We start from the raw sequence: 20,102 nt of genomic DNA, 5'->3' as shown, positions 1-20,102 counted from the left end.
TTTAGGAGAATAGTAAGTGGTACTCATTTAAATAAAATTTCTGAATCAAATGCATTTGGGAAACATTGGATTCAATAATTTAAAAGTTTTCTTCTTGCAGGATTTCTGGGTGACTTTCACATGTTGATGTTCCTGGTACTCCCCTACACCAAAATGAATGTGAGTATGGAGTCCCTTTCTCTTAGTGCATTTCAAAGGACTACAGTCTGGGAAATGTCAGTTTAAATGAATGGACCTCTGTGTTCTGGCTGACAACTCTTTCTTGAACTCAAAACCCAGAGCCATCTTATTCATTAGGCACACTATAGGATGGTGTCCAGCATCTACAAGCTTTTCTAAGGCTTAAAGATGATTGAGAACTGGGGGAAAAAATGCCTACTCCAAAGAAAAAAATGCAAAAAGAAAACTGCACAAAGTTGAACAGATTTTTAAGTAAGCATCTACAAAATGTAACACCATGCCAACTAATCAACTGCTGTTCATTACATTATATATAATTAGATAAAAATACACTTATCATAGAATATGGGTGCATTTTAACATGCTTTCTGTGCTATGATTTAGGAGCTCCATGAGAATGAGAACCTAGAGTTGAGAAAGGCCATGCCTTTTAACCGTGGATATACACTTATATGATGTACACACATACACACGCACACACACACACACACACACACACCCTGGAGCTGCAGAAGTTCCAACCAGTAAGGAACCAAAATTATGAACCAAGCCCCTGGCATAAGAGTAGCACCTGGATTCAGTTACTGAACCTAATAATAGGGTACACAGAGGATTCTCCCTCCCCACCTTCCACAGCCCTCAGGGCCCACAGACAGCACAATTCGGATTCTTTGTCATGTAGCAAACCCTTTTTGGCAATAGTCAGAGAAGTCTGCAGCAAAGCGCAGCTCATTCTCAGTAAATCTACTCTCCCTGTGACAAGCCATTCACAGCACCTATTTCACAGCTGGCGGCTTCGCATTCACTGCTTCTGAAAGGAGCTCTAGATGGCAAAAGGCAACATTTTCTGGAGTGAGTGGGGGAAGGAGTTGGAGCAAGGCTGAAAGAAAACCTCACAGCTTCTAAAGGTCGTCTAGAGAAATTTCACTTGTTCAAAAGGAAAAAGTAAGGATTATATAAAGGTAAGAATTCTCAGAGCCTTGCTCACTGTGGAACTAAGGCCACCCTTCATGTCCACAGCTCCAGCCTGGGCTGCAATAAAGGGCCAGTGAGGGCAATGACAGGGATCTCTGGAGAATGACTCTGTGTCTGTACCCCTTTCTGAATGGTCTGGAAAGACATCTGGACTCATGGAATAAGTCTAAGCTGTCAGTCCATTTCTCTACCTCTACGGAGAAAAAAAAAAGAGAGGGAGAGAGAGAGAAGCTGTGATTCTAAAAGCCCAAAGCATTAACCCTTCTTCAAATCAACCCATTTTTTAAGGTCTGATATGTATCATGAAAGGAAATACACTTTTCTTACTTCAAATGTTTGATTTTCACAGTATGACTCATTTCACATTGTTTCCCGTATGCCAAAGTCTATTGTGAATGATTGAAACACTACATCAAAAGAAGGGTAGACACACACACACACCCCCCATACAGAGGAAACAGCCTTTCCTTTGTTAATCTAACAAGAGAAACAGTAAAGACAATCAATTTCAACTGTGTGAAGAAATTATTCTAAGTACAAATATGAAAAGCAATGAAAATAAAATTAAAATTTGCTGCATGAAAAAAAAAAATTCACCCTTTCACACTTTTCTGAGCTGAATTTCCCTATCTTAGCAGCAGTGACTCCCCCAATGACATTTTTGCTCTTATGGATTTCACCACTTCCTCCAAAGCTGTAACTTTTCTCTCTCTCTTCCTCCCCTTCCTATTATGGTCACTAGGGAGTGCGGAATGACATGTTCAAGAAAATGCTTGCCTGGAGGCCAGAGTATGTTTCCTTTGCACTTGGATTTCCATTTGTTCCACTAAATTTCCTTACAATTAATTTTTAAAAGGGCTGAGAGAGTTCATTTCCCAAAGAGCTAACAAGAACTGTGCTCCGTAAAAGCAGACAAAATGGTACTGGGTGACCATTTTTGCTACCATTATCAAAATCCTACAGTATAAATTCTGACTCTGCATTCTGCACTTTATTACTCTCATACAGTAATGGGAATATGTTGATTCTCCCATGGTACCCATCCAGAGCCAGGAACTGGTGTATCTTAATTGCACTTTAGCCTAAAGCATATTAAATGCAATTTGATTATAAAATACATCTGAATTGCCATAAAAAAATTCTTGGCAAGATTTCCAAACATCAAGTAAAGAAATCTATAATCTCCCAGTCTAGCCCTTTTCCTGCCTTGCCAGGTAACTTTGTATAAAGGCTGTTTCTTCCCCACACCTCTCTTTCTCAGCCAATAAACTAGTAATGATAGATTTGTCTAGCACTTAGGAATGGCTGAAAGACACTTCTTTACAATTTGACAGCATTTTGCAAATGACAAGCTGGCTTTAGGCTAAATATGTCAGAATGATGCTTCAGCATGGGTTGTTGGAGTGGACTTTTAAATATTTCTATTTCACAAATTCATTGGCATCATTGATCAGCCCTACTCATTATAGCTCGGTTTTAACATCATGCATATGCTACCCTGGGTTCAGTGTCATGAGCCCAAGCCTTGCCCCAGGACTTCATTGTACTCTCACAATGCTAACACCATTTTCGGCACAGAGAGCAGAAGAAATGCACACTGATGGATGGATTTGTCGCTGGAAGTGGTAAGCCCTGATCCTTTCACTGAAGGGGTCTGCACATCTCAGACACACTCAGCGTGACAGCCTGCCCCACCCCTCAGGTATTCCAAACCAGTCCCTGCATCCACCTGAATACAAAATCCCTTCTTCACAAAGGTATTTGGGGACAGGAGCATGAAGTAGCAGGTGCACAGGTTTGTCCCGATATCTACCTCCCACACTCCCCTGGAAGATCTCCAGGCAGGAGGATGGGCACAAAAAGTGACAGAAATAGAGTAAGTTATTCAGCCTTGATCTGTCTAGAGACAACTGGAAAAAAAAAATAATCCTAGGTAGAAAAATGAATGAAAGGTTTCTTTTTCTCTAGTAATGAAGAGGAATGCTCACTACCACCTTGAGATAGAATCCTCTTTCTAAACTAAGAAGCCCGAAGTACCACAAGTGTATTATCTGACATATTCTCTCAACTGCCTTGAACAATTTGAGTACAGATATTATTCTTCACTTAGGACTGGGGCTGATCAGGTAAGAAATTTGCCTGCAACCTATTTCCCTATCAGGCAATAATAGAATAGTATATAGAACGGTATATGTTGCAAAACTTCTAAATATGCAGGACCACTCTAATCTGCAAGCTCAAGGGCTAAGTTATAGGTGACTGCCCAACCACTAACACAGAAGCATCCTGACAGCATGAAACAATGGCTGATAGAACATAGCCGGCATTCACAACTTTTTTTTTTTTTTTTTTTTTTTTTAATTTTAAAGGAAACAGATCCTCATTGTTGGTTGGTCCGAGCGCCCTCATGTGTCTCAATAGAGTAATGTCATTTTAGGTCTCCCCAAGAGCTATTTCAAAGGACAGATTCCATGACACACAAATCCTCTTCCTATTTGCTTCGGAAGCCTCGTGTGAGACTGAAGATTTTCAGGCTGCTCTAGAATGACGAATTTGTCCTCCCTGATATAAAGTGACATTGGAACTTATACGTGAAGGAATGAGAAGCAGATGTTAACAGGCTTGGAGGCTAATTTCAACTTGCCTGTTCTGGTTTAAGCATGTTAGGTCATCCTGTCTATTTCTTTTTCCTGTACCCTGCTCCCCGCACCCTGAGGGGCAGGGCTGTCAGCATGCACACTCTCTCTATCACTACACTGGTCACACAACTAAAGAACCCAGAGCTGTTTGTGTAATAAGCAAATCTCAGATTTTTCTACCATCCACTCTATGACTATGGGAAAGTCATTCTTCTCTTCGGATCCCCATATCCTCCTGTGGGAAGGGAGGAGAGCAGTTCTTTGCTCACAGTTAAGAAGCCTCTGCAGTAATGCCTGGCATAGAGCAGATAGGCACCCAGTAAATGTTAACTGAATCCAAATCTACAAACTCTATTCCAACCCACTTGCTGTATTGTATTTCCAGAAAACAGATATTCTTCAAATACAACATGCGTGCTTTAAGAGCTAGCTTGGGAATTCATGGAGTGCAGGCAAAGGTCAACCATCTCTCTGCATTTCCCACAACACCTGACCTAGAACCAAGCGCACAGTCACCCTCCATCAACAAAGGGGAGAAGTGGGGATTTGCCCTCTTAATATATTTTCTGACCTTCTTTCTTTAGTAGAGTTTACAGCAATCAAAGACTTGCAAATGGCACCAATTTTCTCATGAATTGAGGACTGTCCACGCAGATGATCTGGTGCCTTTATAGAAGAGTAAATAAAAATGTTTTCCCCTCATCTTCCTCCTTTTCCTTCTTCTCCTTCTTTGTCTTGAAGTTAGGAAGGCATGACTCAACAGCCCGAAGTCCAATTGAAAAAAACACAGGCTCAGAATTCCCAAAGAAAAATGGTCCAACTTTGGTCACTATGCCAAAACAACCTTGGTGGGTCTTGCATTCTGTTAGCCAAACACGCGCGCGCACACAGGAACATTTACCAAGAAAGCATGCTCTGTTCTTGGGCTCCTCTCACCAAACGGCAAAGAGCTGTTCACTGCTTAGCTTTAAGCTAGCCAAATCCAACAAAGCCCCAGAGATTTTTGGCTTAATCTTCTCACTGAACTCATGCCAGCCTTGCACGGGCTCAGCCAGGGCATCATCACCCAGTCTTAGGTGTTGGCAGCTTCTCCCACCAACTTCTTAGCACTTTCCCTGCTCAGGGCAATGGCAAAGTGTACCCTCCCCTCCCACCCACTGCACTTGGGCGCAGCTCCCTAATGTGCAGTCAAGTCCTTTTGTTAGGTAATTCTGCTGCTCAACAGAATGCCAGGAAGCACCTGCCTAACGGAGCCACTAGATAGTCCTGTCAACTAAAAGTCATAACTAAAACATAAGGGGGGAAAAGTCCTCATGTGCATTATCTCCATTATCATTAAACTGGGAGAAAGGGTTTTCCCAAGACAATCCTTAGGTTAATCAATAATTTCCAGTTCATTTAAAATACCTCTCATATTTGCCTCCCTTCCTTTCCTGCCACCACCGTTGTAGACCAGAATCTCATCAACGATATTCTATGTTATAAACTAGTCTTAAAACTTATGTTCTTTTCTTCCTCCAAACCATCATAAGTATGATGAAACAACCTTGCCCAAACACTTATTTCCACCCACCATTTAACAATTCCTGCTCAAGAGCCCTAATAACTTCCTGTTCCTTATGGGATAAAATTCAGACTCTGAAGCCTGCTAAGCAAACTCCTCCATATTCTCTCAGACCCCCAAGAGAAGTTACAAAGAAACCAGACATCACCACCAGGGCCCCCAAGACCCTTTTATCATTGCTATATCACAGTTCTAGATAGTTGCACAATGATTGAGGGCACTTGGATATCCACAAACCATGACATTCTAGAAAGAATCTTTACACTGGGCATTTCACGTAGACTTCAGCTCCTTCCCCTAAGGTTCTCAAATGTATTGACATGCATACTAGCTACATTCAAATCAATGGGTTGACCACTATTGTATTTCTTCAAAGGACAGTTTACCTGTTTGGGAAACACTTGGCACACCTAGCAATGAACTTCCAGGCACAAGATAGTAAGTGAGCAAAATAAGAAGGAATAATAAATCAACATCAGAAAAAAACACACACACACACACACACACAAACACATCTTGATGCTTGTAGGTCATCATGTTCTGGTGAGAGCAATAGGAAGTTGGAAAAACAAAGTGGACAGCTGGTGGTAAATTATCACCCTACCAGGCCAAGCAGACAAACTCAGGGAAAGCCCAAGAGAAACAAATGGCACTGCCTCAGATGATGAATAAAGGCCAAGGAGATAGAGAATGCTAAAGAACAGAAGTCAAGACCCTTGGGAGGAACACGCATCTGTCCTCTTATTCCCTTCCTGGAAGAGAGCACTGAGCAACTCTATTGCCTTGCCTGGCATCTACTACTCCTGACTAAAGCAATACAAACAACCTTGAAGCTTTCCACAATACAAGCTTTGTTCTTTAAAAATGAAATAGCATAGCTTTTTCCTAAATTCTTAAAAAGCAACAACAGCAGTTTACATATTTTCCCACTGATCTTTCCCTCAAGAGCTTTCCCCTCATCTCCAGCCAGTGCTGCCTGAGCCTATGTCCTACCATGTGAGGTCCTGACATCCTGAACCTTTAGGAAGTATGACTGTGGCTGGTCATCTTTCCAACTCACCTGCAAGTACCTCCAGGACAAGAATCATGAATTTACCTTCTTCTCTATGTCTTTTCACTTATCCTCCCACACTGTCCCCTAGCACTCAGCCCAGAAGGTACTCAAGAAATACCAATACTGCCTGTTAATATAAATTAAAATGTATTCTTATTATTTAATGTAAATCTGAAAATTCCCTTCCTTTCTTTTAGACATTTCCTGTATCCTTTATTCCTTGTATTCCTTTTTCTAGAAAACGTTCATACTTCCCAAACAACCCTATTTTGTGAGGGATAGGCTATCATCACCCAGAACCACCCCCATCCCTGCCCCCACCCCATCACCCCGCAACATATACAGAGCTGATTCTTGGTTTAGTTTGTGGTTAACAGGGTTGGCACTCTTTCTTCAACTTTTGTTTGAAGGTTTTAGGATTTAAATAAAGCCACTGGCCCTGTTTCTCTGCAAGATTATCCTGCCCAAATCTGTATGAATTACCAGTGGCCCTTTCTCGTCTACTTCCCCAAAATTATTAAAGGTTTTATTGTATAATACCTTCACCACATTCCTACCCTGAGAAGTTCTCTCCTGGCTCATTAACCTCCTTCACATGTGAGGGATAAACCTCAGCGTTGCCTACAACTCACTTATAAGAAAATATAAGCTTCTATACCAGGCATGATTTGCGATTGCAGTGCAATTTTCCTATTAAGTCTAGAGTTTATCATTCTTCTCTCCTACACATTCTGGTCTTTCCCTACCCCTTCTTTCCATTCCGCCCCCTTTTTTCCTACCCCCCTCCCCAAGAAATGAACTGGTTTCCATTCAGCAAGTTTAGTCTTGCTTTGGCCAGCTTATTGTTTCAAAGTGGTTATAAAGTTGCTGGGCTTGAACACAGTTTATTAATTTTCAGGCATTCATGATGTCTCCCTGTTGACGGTGGTGTGTGCAGGTGTGTACATGTGTACCTAGGGTAACTAACACTCCTGGACTTTGCAACTTTGATGGTGACTGAAAAGATGAAGTCAAAGCTGATTTGATTATTGAAGAATCACATTATTTTAGGGGTATAGAGAATGTCAGAGTCCAACTTTGGTGTGTTATAGATGTGAAAACAGAGGTGGGCAAGGTAAAAAAGACTTGGTTAGGGTCATAGGTTGATCAGTAGAGGGACTAAGGCTTCAGCTCTGAGCTGTCACATCTCAGTCCCCCAAGGCTTTTCCACTCACATAAATTCCCCCTTAAGGGCTCAAATGTGTGAGTGAGAACCCAGGATGTCCACATACAAACAAAAATGCATCACAGACATGTGAACATGTACATGCAGAGAAGATAGGGAGTTATTGCATTTGTAGCTTACAAAACAGAACCGAGAATGTACTGTTAAAATTAGACTAAAACTGCTGTAAGCAGGTTAAGTTCCATCTAAAGAGATCACATTTCCCCACCATACCCCTGCTATCCATTTCCCCCAAGTGGCTCATTAGAAAAAAAGATGGCTAGATTTCAAAAAGCAACTTGGAGAGACTTCTATAGGATTTTTCTTTAGTTCAATCAATACAGAGATATCCCTTACTTCCATGAAAATAGCTTTTTCACACGTTTCTGCACACACAGTCACACACACATATAAAACATTGGCAGCAGGTACTTTTAATTTGCTGGAAAATATTTCTAAGAAGTCAAAAAGCTCCAGCTGAATTGCATGCCCTCTTATTGGCTCGCCAGACCGGTTGAGGGACCTGATTGGTCCTTGATCCTGAGGACCGATAAGAACGGCTATAAAATCCCTGGGTGCAGCTCTTGGGCCCCCAGTTTGCAAAAGCCAGAGGTGCAAGAAGCAGCGACTGCAGCAGCAGCAGCGGCAGCAGCAGCGGAGGCACCGGCGGCAGCAGCAGCAGGAGCATCAGCAGCAACAACAACAACAAAAAATCCTCATCAAATCCTCACCTAAGCTTTCAGTGTATCCAGATCCACATCTTCACTCAAGCCGGGAGAGGGAAAGAGGAAAGGGGGGCAGGAAAAAAAAAAAAAAAAAAAAAAAAAAACCCAACAACTTAGCGGAAACTTCTCAGAGAATGCTCCAAAACTCAGCAGTGCTTCTGGTGCTGGTGATCAGTGCTTCTGCAACCCATGAGGCGGAGCAGAATGACTCTGTGAGCCCCAGGAAATCCCGAGTGGCGGCTCAAAACTCAGGTAAGCAGCAAACCCAAGAGCAGTTTCTCCCCCAAAGAGCTGTCCTCATTTGCCTCTCCCTTTTGCAACTGTGTCTGTGAAGGCTGATCTTGATAATAAATGTGCTTCATGCCTGATGGCAATAAACTGCCAGTGTAATCCAATAGCCTTAGGCAGTGGAGCTCCTTTGTTTAATAAATTGCATGCAACTAAACGAAGAAGCTGGACGCTCTGCTGAGGGTATTTCATTGCATAAGCCTAGCCTGATTGCCTGAAATCTGGCACGTACCCTCTTGGAGGGGGAGGGGTGAGAGGGGAGGAAAGGCTTGAATGTTGGCATGCTTCAAAGCGCTCTCTATACTTTCCAGAAGCTGATCTAAGGTAAGACCTGGCTTGTTTGATGCTGTCCCTCTTCCTTTCCTCTTAAGACCCTACCTTTTCACTTCTTGACTTCTCTACCTCTTAAGAGAATACACAGAAAAGCTCCCTCTTCAGACTGATTTTCAGAACCATAGCCCTCAAGTCTGACAAATCCAGGGCGGATTCAGAGAAAACCCTATACATCCCACCCCCAACCCTGCTGCCTGTCTCCCTGCTGGCTCTCTAGGGCTCCATTCAATCGTCCCTGCAGCCCGTAGCCAGAGAGCCCCTGGAAAAAAAAAAATTGTGAAACGTAGCAGCTGTTTCTCCAAGGGTAAGGTCTCACTTTCGTCTTGACTCTTGGAGCAGCTAATTGTGCATTATTTTGGCTTCCAAAGGAAAAGAATCATTAGGAAGCCCGCATTGACACCTCTGCCTCTTGACTTCTCTGGCTCCACTTGTTCCCCTTCCAATACTGCCCTCTGTCCTCCAACTGTCAGCAAAGATCGGATCGCAGGTGTCAAAATGCTGCAGATGATGATCCCCTTGGAAGAGCACAGGTCCCTGCCGAGAGGAGGGCTTTTGCTTCACTTCCTTTTGTACTTAGTTGCTATAGAGATGCAGTGATTCACAATTCGAGCTTGCCTAAAACAATAGCAGCCCTAATGCATATTAAAACTGCTTAAAGCAAAGTTATAATTTAAACCCGTGGAAATATATAATTAGGGAAATGACTTGTAACATCCTAGAGGCTGCGGGTGGTGGGAGGGGGTGGGGAAGACTAACTGAACCATGCTTTTGATCTCAGAGGAGAATCCTGTGGCATGAAGGCTGCAGATCATTCCTTGCCGAGCTGCCTGCCAGAACACCCCCCTTCTGTGGGAGAAAAATTACTTTTATGGGAGATCTTATCCAGAATGTAGAAAGCCTCATGCAAGTTTTTTGCGGTTTTCTTCCAGTCTTGCACAAGGGATGCCTTGGCCTGGTTATTCCACACCTGTGTTTCTTTTTCCTTTTCTTTTTCTTTTTTTAAGGCTTTTAATATGAAAGAGATTATACATACCTCTAAGCACTGTCCTAGTGGAGGGTTGGGGTGAAACATGAACGGATCAGATTTCTTTTTGCCAATATGACCGTAAGTTAAAAGCCTGAAATCAGAAGGGTCTCCAAGTGGACTCCTGGCACAGTCTTCTCTTCCATTTAGACTAAAATCCCATGCTTTTTACTCGGGAGTGCATTTTTCCAAAGCTAGATGGATTCCCTGGCCCTTTTACCTCTTAAACCTGACCACCAGCCACTGTCTCCTGCCTTTCCATGCTTTCAAGTGCTAAGCAAGGACCTTTGATTCTATGGAACGGCTTAAAGGCACGGTGCATTTCAAGACTTGAGCCTCACTTCTCCAGACACCAAAATTGTAGGTAATGGTGAAACAGGGAGCCTGTGTTTGAAACAGAGAACTCCCTCCCTGTCGATCATGTGCTCCAGCTCTCATAAGCAAAAGGAGCCTGTCTATCCTCTCTTTCTCATTCAAATGGGTCTATCCATTGCCTCTCATGACAGATTCCTAGGATAAGTTCTTCTGACCCCATGTCCTTGAAATTCACCTCTGCACCCACTTGATCCCACCCAGCCATCCTCACTGTTTGACCCAGAATGGATGAATTTGTCTCTTTCAGCTGAAGTGGTTCGCTGCCTCAACAGTGCTCTACAGGTTGGCTGCGGGGCTTTTGCATGCCTGGAAAACTCCACCTGTGACACAGATGGGATGTATGACATCTGTAAATCCTTCTTGTACAGCGCTGCTAAATTTGACACTCAGGTAATAAGACCTTGACCACTGCTCCCACTGGCTGCTTGTCTTTAACAATGTGTTAGACCATTGTTATTAGGAACCAGTCTTGTAGGGAACCAGCCCTACTTCTCAGCTTCCCCACTCTAAATTCCCATCTCAGCATGTGTATGCACGAGTGTGCACACACCACACATACGCAGAGGCACTCATCTGGCCAGGAGATAGGTTCTGTATAAGACACGCCCCACTCACTCTAATGCATGATTCTAAGGAGCTAGTAGAGGCTGTCTTATAAGGCCAGGGGTGATAAGACAAAAAGATTTTTCTCTATGAGAGGACAGAAAAACATGCATAGAGCAAGGAAGTTCTCTCTGTATGACCAACACACTAGCTTTTGATCTGAATTCTCAAAGTCTCAATCTCAAGAATAGAAAGTCAGATTATGACTATTTTTAAGCTGCAGGATGGTTGATCACGGTTCATCTTTTTTTTCTCTAATTTCATTTTGGTAGAGCTCAATTCTCAAGGGAAGCCAGGGAGGTGGGGAGGGAGCTTTTTTTTTTTTTTTAAATCCTTAGCCAGGACATGCAATCTTCTCATTGCAAGCATATGCAGATGGCCATGATATGTTGCCCAGATGAGCCCCCTTAAATTCCTCCACGTGTATGCCCATCCTCTTTTCAGGTCAACCTAAAGACTTCCCTCTTGTCCTTCCTCCATGGCAGGGAAAAGCATTCGTCAAAGAGAGCTTAAAGTGCATCGCCAACGGGGTCACCTCCAAGGTCTTCCTCGCCATTCGGAGGTGCTCCACGTTCCAAAGGATGATTGCTGAGGTGCAGGAAGAGTGCTACAGCAAGCTGAACGTGTGCAGCATCGCCAAGCGGAACCCCGAAGCCATCACTGAGGTCGTCCAGCTGCCCAATCACTTCTCCAACAGGTACAAACTGAGTTCACTTTTTCACAGTCAGGGGACTGGGAGCAGGTGGCTGGCTGGCAGAGCCAGACTGGAAGGGAGGGTTAAATTGCCACAGTCATGCTCTTATTTTAGCTTGCAGTCTTCCCAGCTTTTGCAGGAAAAAAAAATATGTTTGTGATTGGTTGTGACAGTTTAAGCAGCTTGGGCTTTTTTTTCCCTACTGTTATAGGAAAAGTCTTTTCATGCAGCTCATAGAAAGCCAGCCTCATCTGCAGCATCCCTGGGTGTTTTCATTGACCATTTTTTGCCATAAGCCTGAAGGGAATGGTGAAGTTTCTGGAAACAAGCTTTTAAGACATCAGATTTGGCTGAAACCATGACCGTGCAACAGCACAATTGGCCATGCCAAACAAAAAAAAAAAAAAAAAAAAAAGCCCCCTGGTTAAATGTCATAATGCAGATTTTAAATCTCCATCTATTTCAAATGAGTCCCAAACACAGTCAGAGATTTCACTGGGGAGCCCAGAGCAAGCCATCTCACTTCCCTGGGGCTCAGATTTCCTTTGTAAAAAGTGAAATGGCTGGACTGGACCATTTTCAGGTTTCCTTTCAGGCCTTATGTTATCCCATTCCTCTAGTCCAACACTTCCTAGAATGAGTGTGTTCTATGCCTGTCCAGATCCCATTCTCATCTTAGTATTCAAACACCACCCAAGGCCACTGAGCTAGTACAGTAACATCTGGGCATTGTACTTTTCGGTGTCTTTACCAGCCAGGAGTGAATTCCTATTACGTGAGACAGCTGGCATCCTCAGTTCATGTGCGTGGCCTGGAAAGGTTCCCAGCAAGAACTGAGAGATGCTGATGGGGTTGGCGTGGAGGTATGGCAGGGGCAGTGCAGGCCGGTCAAGTTTAGTCCCCTGTGATATCCTTCAGCCTAAAAACTTGACTCCCAGTCTTGAATTTCTATGATTCTTTGACTCCCCACTTAAATCTGCACATATCCACAATGATCAGTCCTTTGCATGTTACTCTGATCATCTGAGAGTTCTCACAGGCTTATGTGATTAATTTCCTAGCCAGGTGCCACCACCTTTCTTAAGATAGTGGCAACAGCCAAGTCCCTCTGGGGCTTACAAGTGATTTAGTCATGTACATACATGCAACAAAGAAGTAATTCCTCCTTAGGGAAAGGCTAAGGTGCCTAACACAAACACTTTGTAAAATTTCTTATTCGCCCTTAACTACAGGTGAGTGCCCTCCAGAACCGCAAGTCAATTTGTAAGAATCACTTCTCTAGTCCTTGGAAGTGACTTTATCATGCGCTTCTAAATGGTTTTCTCAGAACAGAAAAATAAAACCATTTCTCTCAAGTGGGCTGTCTCTATAAAACTCTTGGTTTTAAATTTCCCCTAGGAAGATTCTTATTGCACAGAGGAAATAGGGGCAGGTCATGGGGAGGAGAGACCTGATTAATTATTGGAGACTTCCATCACTATTAGGAAAAGAAATGAAGAATTCTTAGCCAGACAGGGGCTAAGGACAAAGTATGTGTTTGTGTGGTAGTTAGAGGTGGGGGGAGGGGTGCATTAGCAGAGCCACTATTGCAATTTAGATCCTGAAGGATTCTATGACAAATCATGATCTATAACACGGCATATTTCCAATTGTGAGGCAATGCTAATCTCCCTATTTCATCTGAAGTAGTGTCTTCCATTAGAAAGGCAGAGAGGTCTTTAGGCAGAACTATATAGCTACTAGACTAGAGGTCCCAACTTATCTAGGAAGAGACTAGTAAATTTTTAACCAGGCCATTATTTCTTCTAATCAGTGCCTTATTTTCAACACCTTTAGAAAATGGTCATGAAGAAAGTCTTCTTATCTCCCTCTTTCATCTTAGGGACTCATTAGGAAAGGTCAATTGGAGAAAAAAAAAATGGCCAGCCCTTGAAAACCAGAATCTTCCATGCAACCTTTCTCCAAAAATTTCACTTTAACAGGCTATATTATTCCTGCTCAGGATTGTAGAAATGTGTGGTTCCATGCTGGGCTTGCTTTGCTCCATTGAAGCTGCTCACCTTCCTGAGACATCCTGCTTTCCCAGCCTCTATCCCACCATAGACACATGCTAAGTCTGTGCCAGCTGGCACAGAATTGCAAGAGGAAGTAGTTACAGGTTCATTCCACCTTCCTGTGACTTATCTAGCATGAGATTTGGGGCTGGGAGAATCCAAAAGCCTGTGACTGGACCAGGAGCCAGAACAAGGGGATTTTCCATGACAGAAATGCACCTAGAAGTTAAAAAGGTAGCTGGAGTTTCCACCTGCCTGAATTTGCAAACTATGCTTTCAATCCCGTGGGAAGCAGGCAAAATTGATCAGGCCAGCAGGGTGGTGTGAGGCTTGGGAACCACTTAGACCAACCCAGATCCAGAGTGGGAAAACTGACAAAGCTTCCAACTCTCTAGGGCATGGATAGGGAACAGGAAACAGAAGAATAATATTGATCAAGGGAAACAAAGGACTATTTATAAACCCTCACACAGAACGTTCCTAGGCAGTATGTGTGTATTTGGGTAAGCATGGCTGAAACAGTAGCTATGGAGAATATCTGATCTTATTCTTTACCAAGAAAAAAAAGGTCAGGGATGGAATTTTCAAAGTGAGAAAAAAGACACATAATTAAAAAGGTACTTTTGGGCTGGGCAATCAGAACACTTAGCCCACCAAGTCTTTCCAACACATCTCCTCCATCCTCCATAAAGATAAAGAATCTTCTTCTTTTTTTGAGACAGGGTCTCACTCTGTTGCCCAGGCTGGAGTATAGTGGTGAGATCTCGGCTCATTGCAACCTCCACCTCCTGGGTTCAAGCAATTCTCCTGCCTCAGCCTCCCAAGTAGCTGGGATTACAGGCGCCTACCACCACGCCCAGCTAATTTTTGTATTTTCAGTAGAGACAGGGTTTCATCATGTTGGCCGGGCTGGTCTTGAACTCCTGACCTCAGGTGTTCCACCCACCTTGGCCTCCTCAAGTGCTGGGACTATAGGCATGAACCACTATGCCCAATCAAGAAAGGAATCTTCTTAAGCAGTCCTAACTACCACTGCAAAAGAGGAGATATACGCAGAGCTGCTCTATTTTTTACAAAATTGAAAAGAAAAATGTGTATTGAATCCCTAGAAACAGAGAATGTCATAGTTGGAGATGACTGCAGAGGTTAACTAGACTAACTGCCTCGTTTTACTAATTAAAGAAGAAAGGCTCAGAGAGTAGAGTGACCTGCTGAAGGTCACACAGCTTGTGAATAACTAAGTTGGGCTTAGAATTCATGTGGCCTTGAGCCAAGCTATTTGATTTCTACTTCAAAAATGGCAGCCAGCAAAATCTGCAGGAAATAGCCAGAACCCAAAAATAAAATACTAAGCACAATTGAATATATGTGAACCATGGTAGTCCACAATTAAATTTGTGTACTTTCTCAAAAGGATGGACACATCCTACCAATAACTGTAGGAACTATAAGACTGTAGTACAAGAAGGTGCTCACTAAATAGGTAATGATTGCTAAGCCAACTTTTGCTGGAGACACAACCTCTTAAATAATCTATCACACTTAGTGACACAGGAAAGAGCTATGTCATTGGCAAGCATGATCCCAGAGGTAAATGGCTATTCCAGCCCTTACTGGACAGGCACTGGGTTAACCTATTGCTCATACTGAGAAACTGGTGACATCAAAGAATCCTGACAAATTTTCCAGCATTTGAAGAACTACTAATGGAGACATGGACTTTTTTTTTATATTCTAAAGAGCTTTCTCAGCCTGCCCTTGTTGAGTTAACAAAAGCTCCATGAGGGAAATAGGGTAGATTCCAGTGGGGGTGGGTGGTTCTCACGAAGAGCCCTCAGGCTGGCAAGGGTCATTGTCAAGAAACACCAAAGTCAGGTATCATATCTGAGCCAGCAGACAAAGTGACAGTAAAGGTAGAAAGGTAGAACCCCTCCAAAAAAGAGCAGGCACTCTGACAAAGTGGGGCCTGAAGGAAACGTATGGCCCTGAAGCTGCAAAGCTGGCTACAGAAGTTTAATTCCCTTAAGGGTACTAGACTTCTTTGTCTAGACAAAAGCTTTCAAGTCCTTCTAAGAAAGAACTTGCATTTCTTTTTATCCCTTTCTAAGGAAAGATTGTATTTTCCAGCCCATTTGGGGACTCATCTGGCATGAACAGCTCTTTCTAGAAATGGAAGGGTTAACTTCTAAGTTATAAAGTCCTTATTGGAGGGATGGGAGATCAGAAACCAGCTACCAGGATCTAATCACCCTCTGAAATAGACACGGCCATCCAAGGACCCAGGTCCTAGCAGAGCCCAAGAGCTAGGAGATGCCTGGAGACCTATGTGGGTGTGTAGATGTCAGAAGCTGCTGGTGCAAAGTTGTTTACTCCATGTTTTTCCAAAACTGCTTTTCTCCCCATTTCCCCATCCAAAGGAGATCTCCTTTGACTCATGTGCTTTATAATTCCAAAGAGCTGGAAAATGTTCCTCTGTGCCAGAGAGTCCCGATTTTAACCACCTCTGGATATAATTCTCCCTGGAGGGAAGGGTTTTGCCAGGCCTGTGTCAGCAACCAAGACACTGCACTTGCCTCTCAGTCCCCAGCTTCCTTCTGCTGGGCCACAGAAGGGTGACCATATCACCTCATTAGCCACGTTCCATGCTATTTACCATACATCTTTGAAAGAACCTCTCTGGGGGGTTAAGTTATTCTGGAAAGATGTTTGATCCTGTGCACTGTACAGTGAGTTAAAAATAAACAGGTTTCTTTTCACGGAAGATCCACTGGCCCCAGAGATCCTTGGACTCCTCTGAGGAAAGGTTCTCTCCTTATAAATACTGCAGGTCACTGTCACCCAGCGTTTCTTATTAGTGAATACAGAGCTAATGGGCTTTGACAACTCAACTACCACCGCAAAATGGACCACAGGCATCCCAATCTAAATTGGAAAATACCTGAACTGTCTTCCCAAATAACAGGACAAGTCATTGATATGCCCTAAATATTAGACAGTTTAATCCTTTCCGAGCCACACAGCTTAGGTACATTGCTGGGGGGTGTTTAAAGAATTTGCTCCAAATATGAAGGTAACTGATACCAAACATAAGGGGTTTTGGTAAAATTTATCAAAACTACAGTTAAGTTTTCTTCTAGGAATCACTACTTATTGAAGAGAATTATATTCTTAAAACTCCATTTCCTTAGTGGCTGCAAAATAAATCAACAAATGTGCAGTGAGCAGGCAATGTAGCACAATGGCACTGGGCCATGAGGAATACAAAGAAGGACACAAATCCTGCCTTCAGTAAGCTTACAGTCTAGTCAGGGAAAGAAAGCCATCACAAATGATGGTGAACAAAGATCTATAAATATCCAAAAAGGGAAGAGGTTAGCAAACCCTGGTACAGTAGGAGAAGGATTCATGAATTATAGTAGCATGAACCCTTAAAAACCACCAATATTTCCATTTAAATAGCCTTCTTGCCTAGGATTTGGCCTTCTGACTACAATATACCTTTGATGGAGGGCTGAAGATGGAGTCAGTCAATATCTTTTATCAGAGTTGGCCAAGTATGTGATATGGGAATTAGATTATGTAGAAAAATGCATGGCACACAGAAGAGGGGGCCTTAGATGAAGTTTCATCAGAAGATGCACACATCTGCACACACGCGCGCACACACACACACACACACCCCTGTGCCCACGCACCACAAAAAAAAAAAAAAGGAAAATTACAAAAAAGCATCAAAATAATTACATATGCATGTACAATGGCTACTAATCTCAGTGTTGAGCATTGGACTCACCTCATTCTAAGTTGCTTCAGCTCATCCACCTTAGTTTCTTCCCTACAAAATGAGAGTTGAACTAGTCACCAAAAGGTCTCTGTGGTCCCAGCTAGCTCTGTAATTCTGTTTCTAAAATTGTCAATCACCACAGTCAGCCTGCTCTTCAAAGTGTGATCTAAATCTCCTGAACTCTAAACATGAAGACCTCTCTTGCATTGTGTGGTAAACCCTAGGAGTAGATGCATTGAAACTAGGGAGACACAGCACAAGGGTTAGAGAGCAAAAGCCACCTTCAACTGATGAACTGTTGATGTTTGCATGGTCAGGCCATTAGGGACTCGTGTTGGCTAGAGCCTGGGTGAAAGCCTGGGTCCTGCCTGGCTCTCACTGGATGACTACCACATGCATTCTCTTTCTTGATGCAGATACTATAACAGACTTGTCCGAAGCCTGCTGGAATGTGATGAAGACACAGTCAGCACAATCAGAGACAGCCTGATGGAGAAAATTGGACCTAACATGGCCAGCCTCTTCCACATCCTGCAGACAGACCACTGTGCCCAAACACACCCACGAGCTGACTTCAACAGGAGACGCACCAATGAGCCGCAGAAGCTGAAAGTCCTCCTCAGGAACCTCCGAGGTGAGGAGGACTCTCCCTCCCACATCAAACGCACATCCCAAGAGAGTGCATAACCAGGGAGAGGTTATTCACAACCTCGCCAAACTAGTATCATTTTAGGGGTGTTGACACACCAATTTTGAGTGTACTGTGCCTGGTTTGATTTTTTTAAAGTAGTTCCTATTTTCTATCCCCCTTAAAGAAAATTGCATGAAACTAGGCTTCTGTAATCAATATCCCAACATTCTACAATGGCAGCGTTCCCACCAACAAAATCCATGTGATCATTCTGCCTCTCCTCAGGAGAAAGTACCCTCTTTTACCAACTTCCTCTGCCATGTTTTTTCCCCTGCTACCCTCAGACCACCCCCAAATACAAAACATTCATGTAACTCTCCAGCCATTGTAATTTGAAGATGTGGATCCCTTTAGAACGGTTGCCCCAGTAGAGTTAGCTGATAAGAAAACTTTATTTAAATGCATGTCTTAAATGCTCATAAAGATGTTAAATGGAATTCGTGTTATGAATCTGTGCTGGCCATGGACGAATATGAATGTCACATTTGAATTCTTGATCTCTAATGAGCTAGTGTCTTATGGTCTTGATCCTCCAATGTCTAATTTTCTTTCCGACACATTTACCAAATTGCTTGAGCCTGGCTGTCCAACCAGACTTTGAGCCTGCATCTTCTTGCATCTAATGAAAAACAAAAAGCTAACATCTTTATGTACTGTAACTGCTCAGAGCTTTAAAAGTATCTTTAACAATTGTCTTAAAACCAGAGAATCTTAAGGTCTAACTGTGGAATATAAATAGCTGAAAACTAATGTACTGTACATAAATTCCAGAGGACTCTGCTTAAACAAAGCAGTATATAATAACTTTATTGCATATAGATTTAGTTTTGTAACTTAGCTTTATTTTTCTTTTCCTGGGAATGGAATAACTATCTCACTTCCAGATATCCACATAAATGCTCCTTGTGGCCTTTTTTATAACTAAGGGGGTAGAAGTAGTTTTAATTCAACATCAAAACTTAAGATGGGCCTGTATGAGACAGGAGAAACCAACAGGTTTATCTGAAGGACCCCAGGTAAGATGTTAATCTCCCAGCCCACCTCAACCCAGAGGCTACTCTTGACTTAGACCTATACTGAAAGATCTCTGTCACATCCAACTGGAAATTCCGGGAACCAAAAAGATCATCCCTATGGGCTTGGACCACTTACAGTGTGATAAGGCCTACTACACATTAGGAAGTGGCAGTTCTTTACTCGTCCCCTTTCATCGGTGCCTGGTACTCTGGCAAATGATGATGGGGTGGGAGACTTTCCATTAAATCAATCAGGAATGAGTCAATCAGCCTTTGGGTCTTTAGTCCGGGGGACTTGGGGCTGAGAGAGTATAAATAACCCTGGGCTGTCCAGCCTTAATAGACTTCTCTTACATTTTCGTCCTGTAGCACGCTGCCTGCCAAAGTAGTCCTGGCAGCTGGGCCATCTCTGTAGGATCGTAAAAAAATAGAAAAAAAAAGAAAAAAAAAAGAAAGAAAGAAAGAGGGAAAACGAGCTGGTGGTTTGATCATTTCTGCCATGATGTTTACAAGATGGCGACCACCAAAGTCAAATGACTAACCTATCTATGAACAACAGTAGTTTCTCAGGGTCACTGTCCTTGAACCCAACAGTCCCTTATGAGCGTCACTGCCCACCAAAGGTCAATGTTAAGAGAGGAAGAGAGGGAGGAGGGGTAGGACTGCAGGGGCCACTCCAAACTCGCTTAGGTAGAAACTATTGGTGCTTGACTCTCACTAGGCTAAACTCAAGATTTGACCAAATCGAGTGATAGGGATCCTGGTGGGAGGAGAGAGGGCACATCTCCAGAAAAATGAAAAGCAATACAACTTTACCATAAAGCCTTTAAAACCAGTAACGTGCTGCTCAAGGACCAAGAGCAATTGCAGCAGACCCAGCAGCAGCAGCAGCAGCAGCA

General features: G+C 43.1%; 1 protein-coding gene across 1 annotated transcript; it reads left to right on the top strand.

The window, feature by feature from the left end:
- The first annotated feature begins 8,210 nt into the window (after positions 1-8,210).
- On the top strand, positions 8,211-19,643 carry STC1 (stanniocalcin 1). Its single transcript, XM_025394957.1, has 4 exons — positions 8,211-8,593; positions 10,609-10,751; positions 11,450-11,661; positions 17,913-19,643. The coding sequence occupies exons 1-4, from the start codon at positions 8,476-8,478 to the stop codon at positions 18,181-18,183; spliced, it is 744 nt and encodes a 247-aa protein (XP_025250742.1). The 5' UTR covers positions 8,211-8,475; the 3' UTR covers positions 18,184-19,643.
- Positions 19,644-20,102: the final 459 nt, after the last annotated feature.

The sequence above is a fragment of the Theropithecus gelada genome, chromosome 8 (genome assembly GCF_003255815.1).
Source record: "Theropithecus gelada isolate Dixy chromosome 8, Tgel_1.0, whole genome shotgun sequence".
NCBI lineage: Eukaryota > Metazoa > Chordata > Mammalia > Primates > Cercopithecidae > Theropithecus > Theropithecus gelada.
The sequence above is the reverse complement of the archived record's forward strand: the minus strand, read 5'-3'. Positions and strand labels throughout refer to the sequence as shown.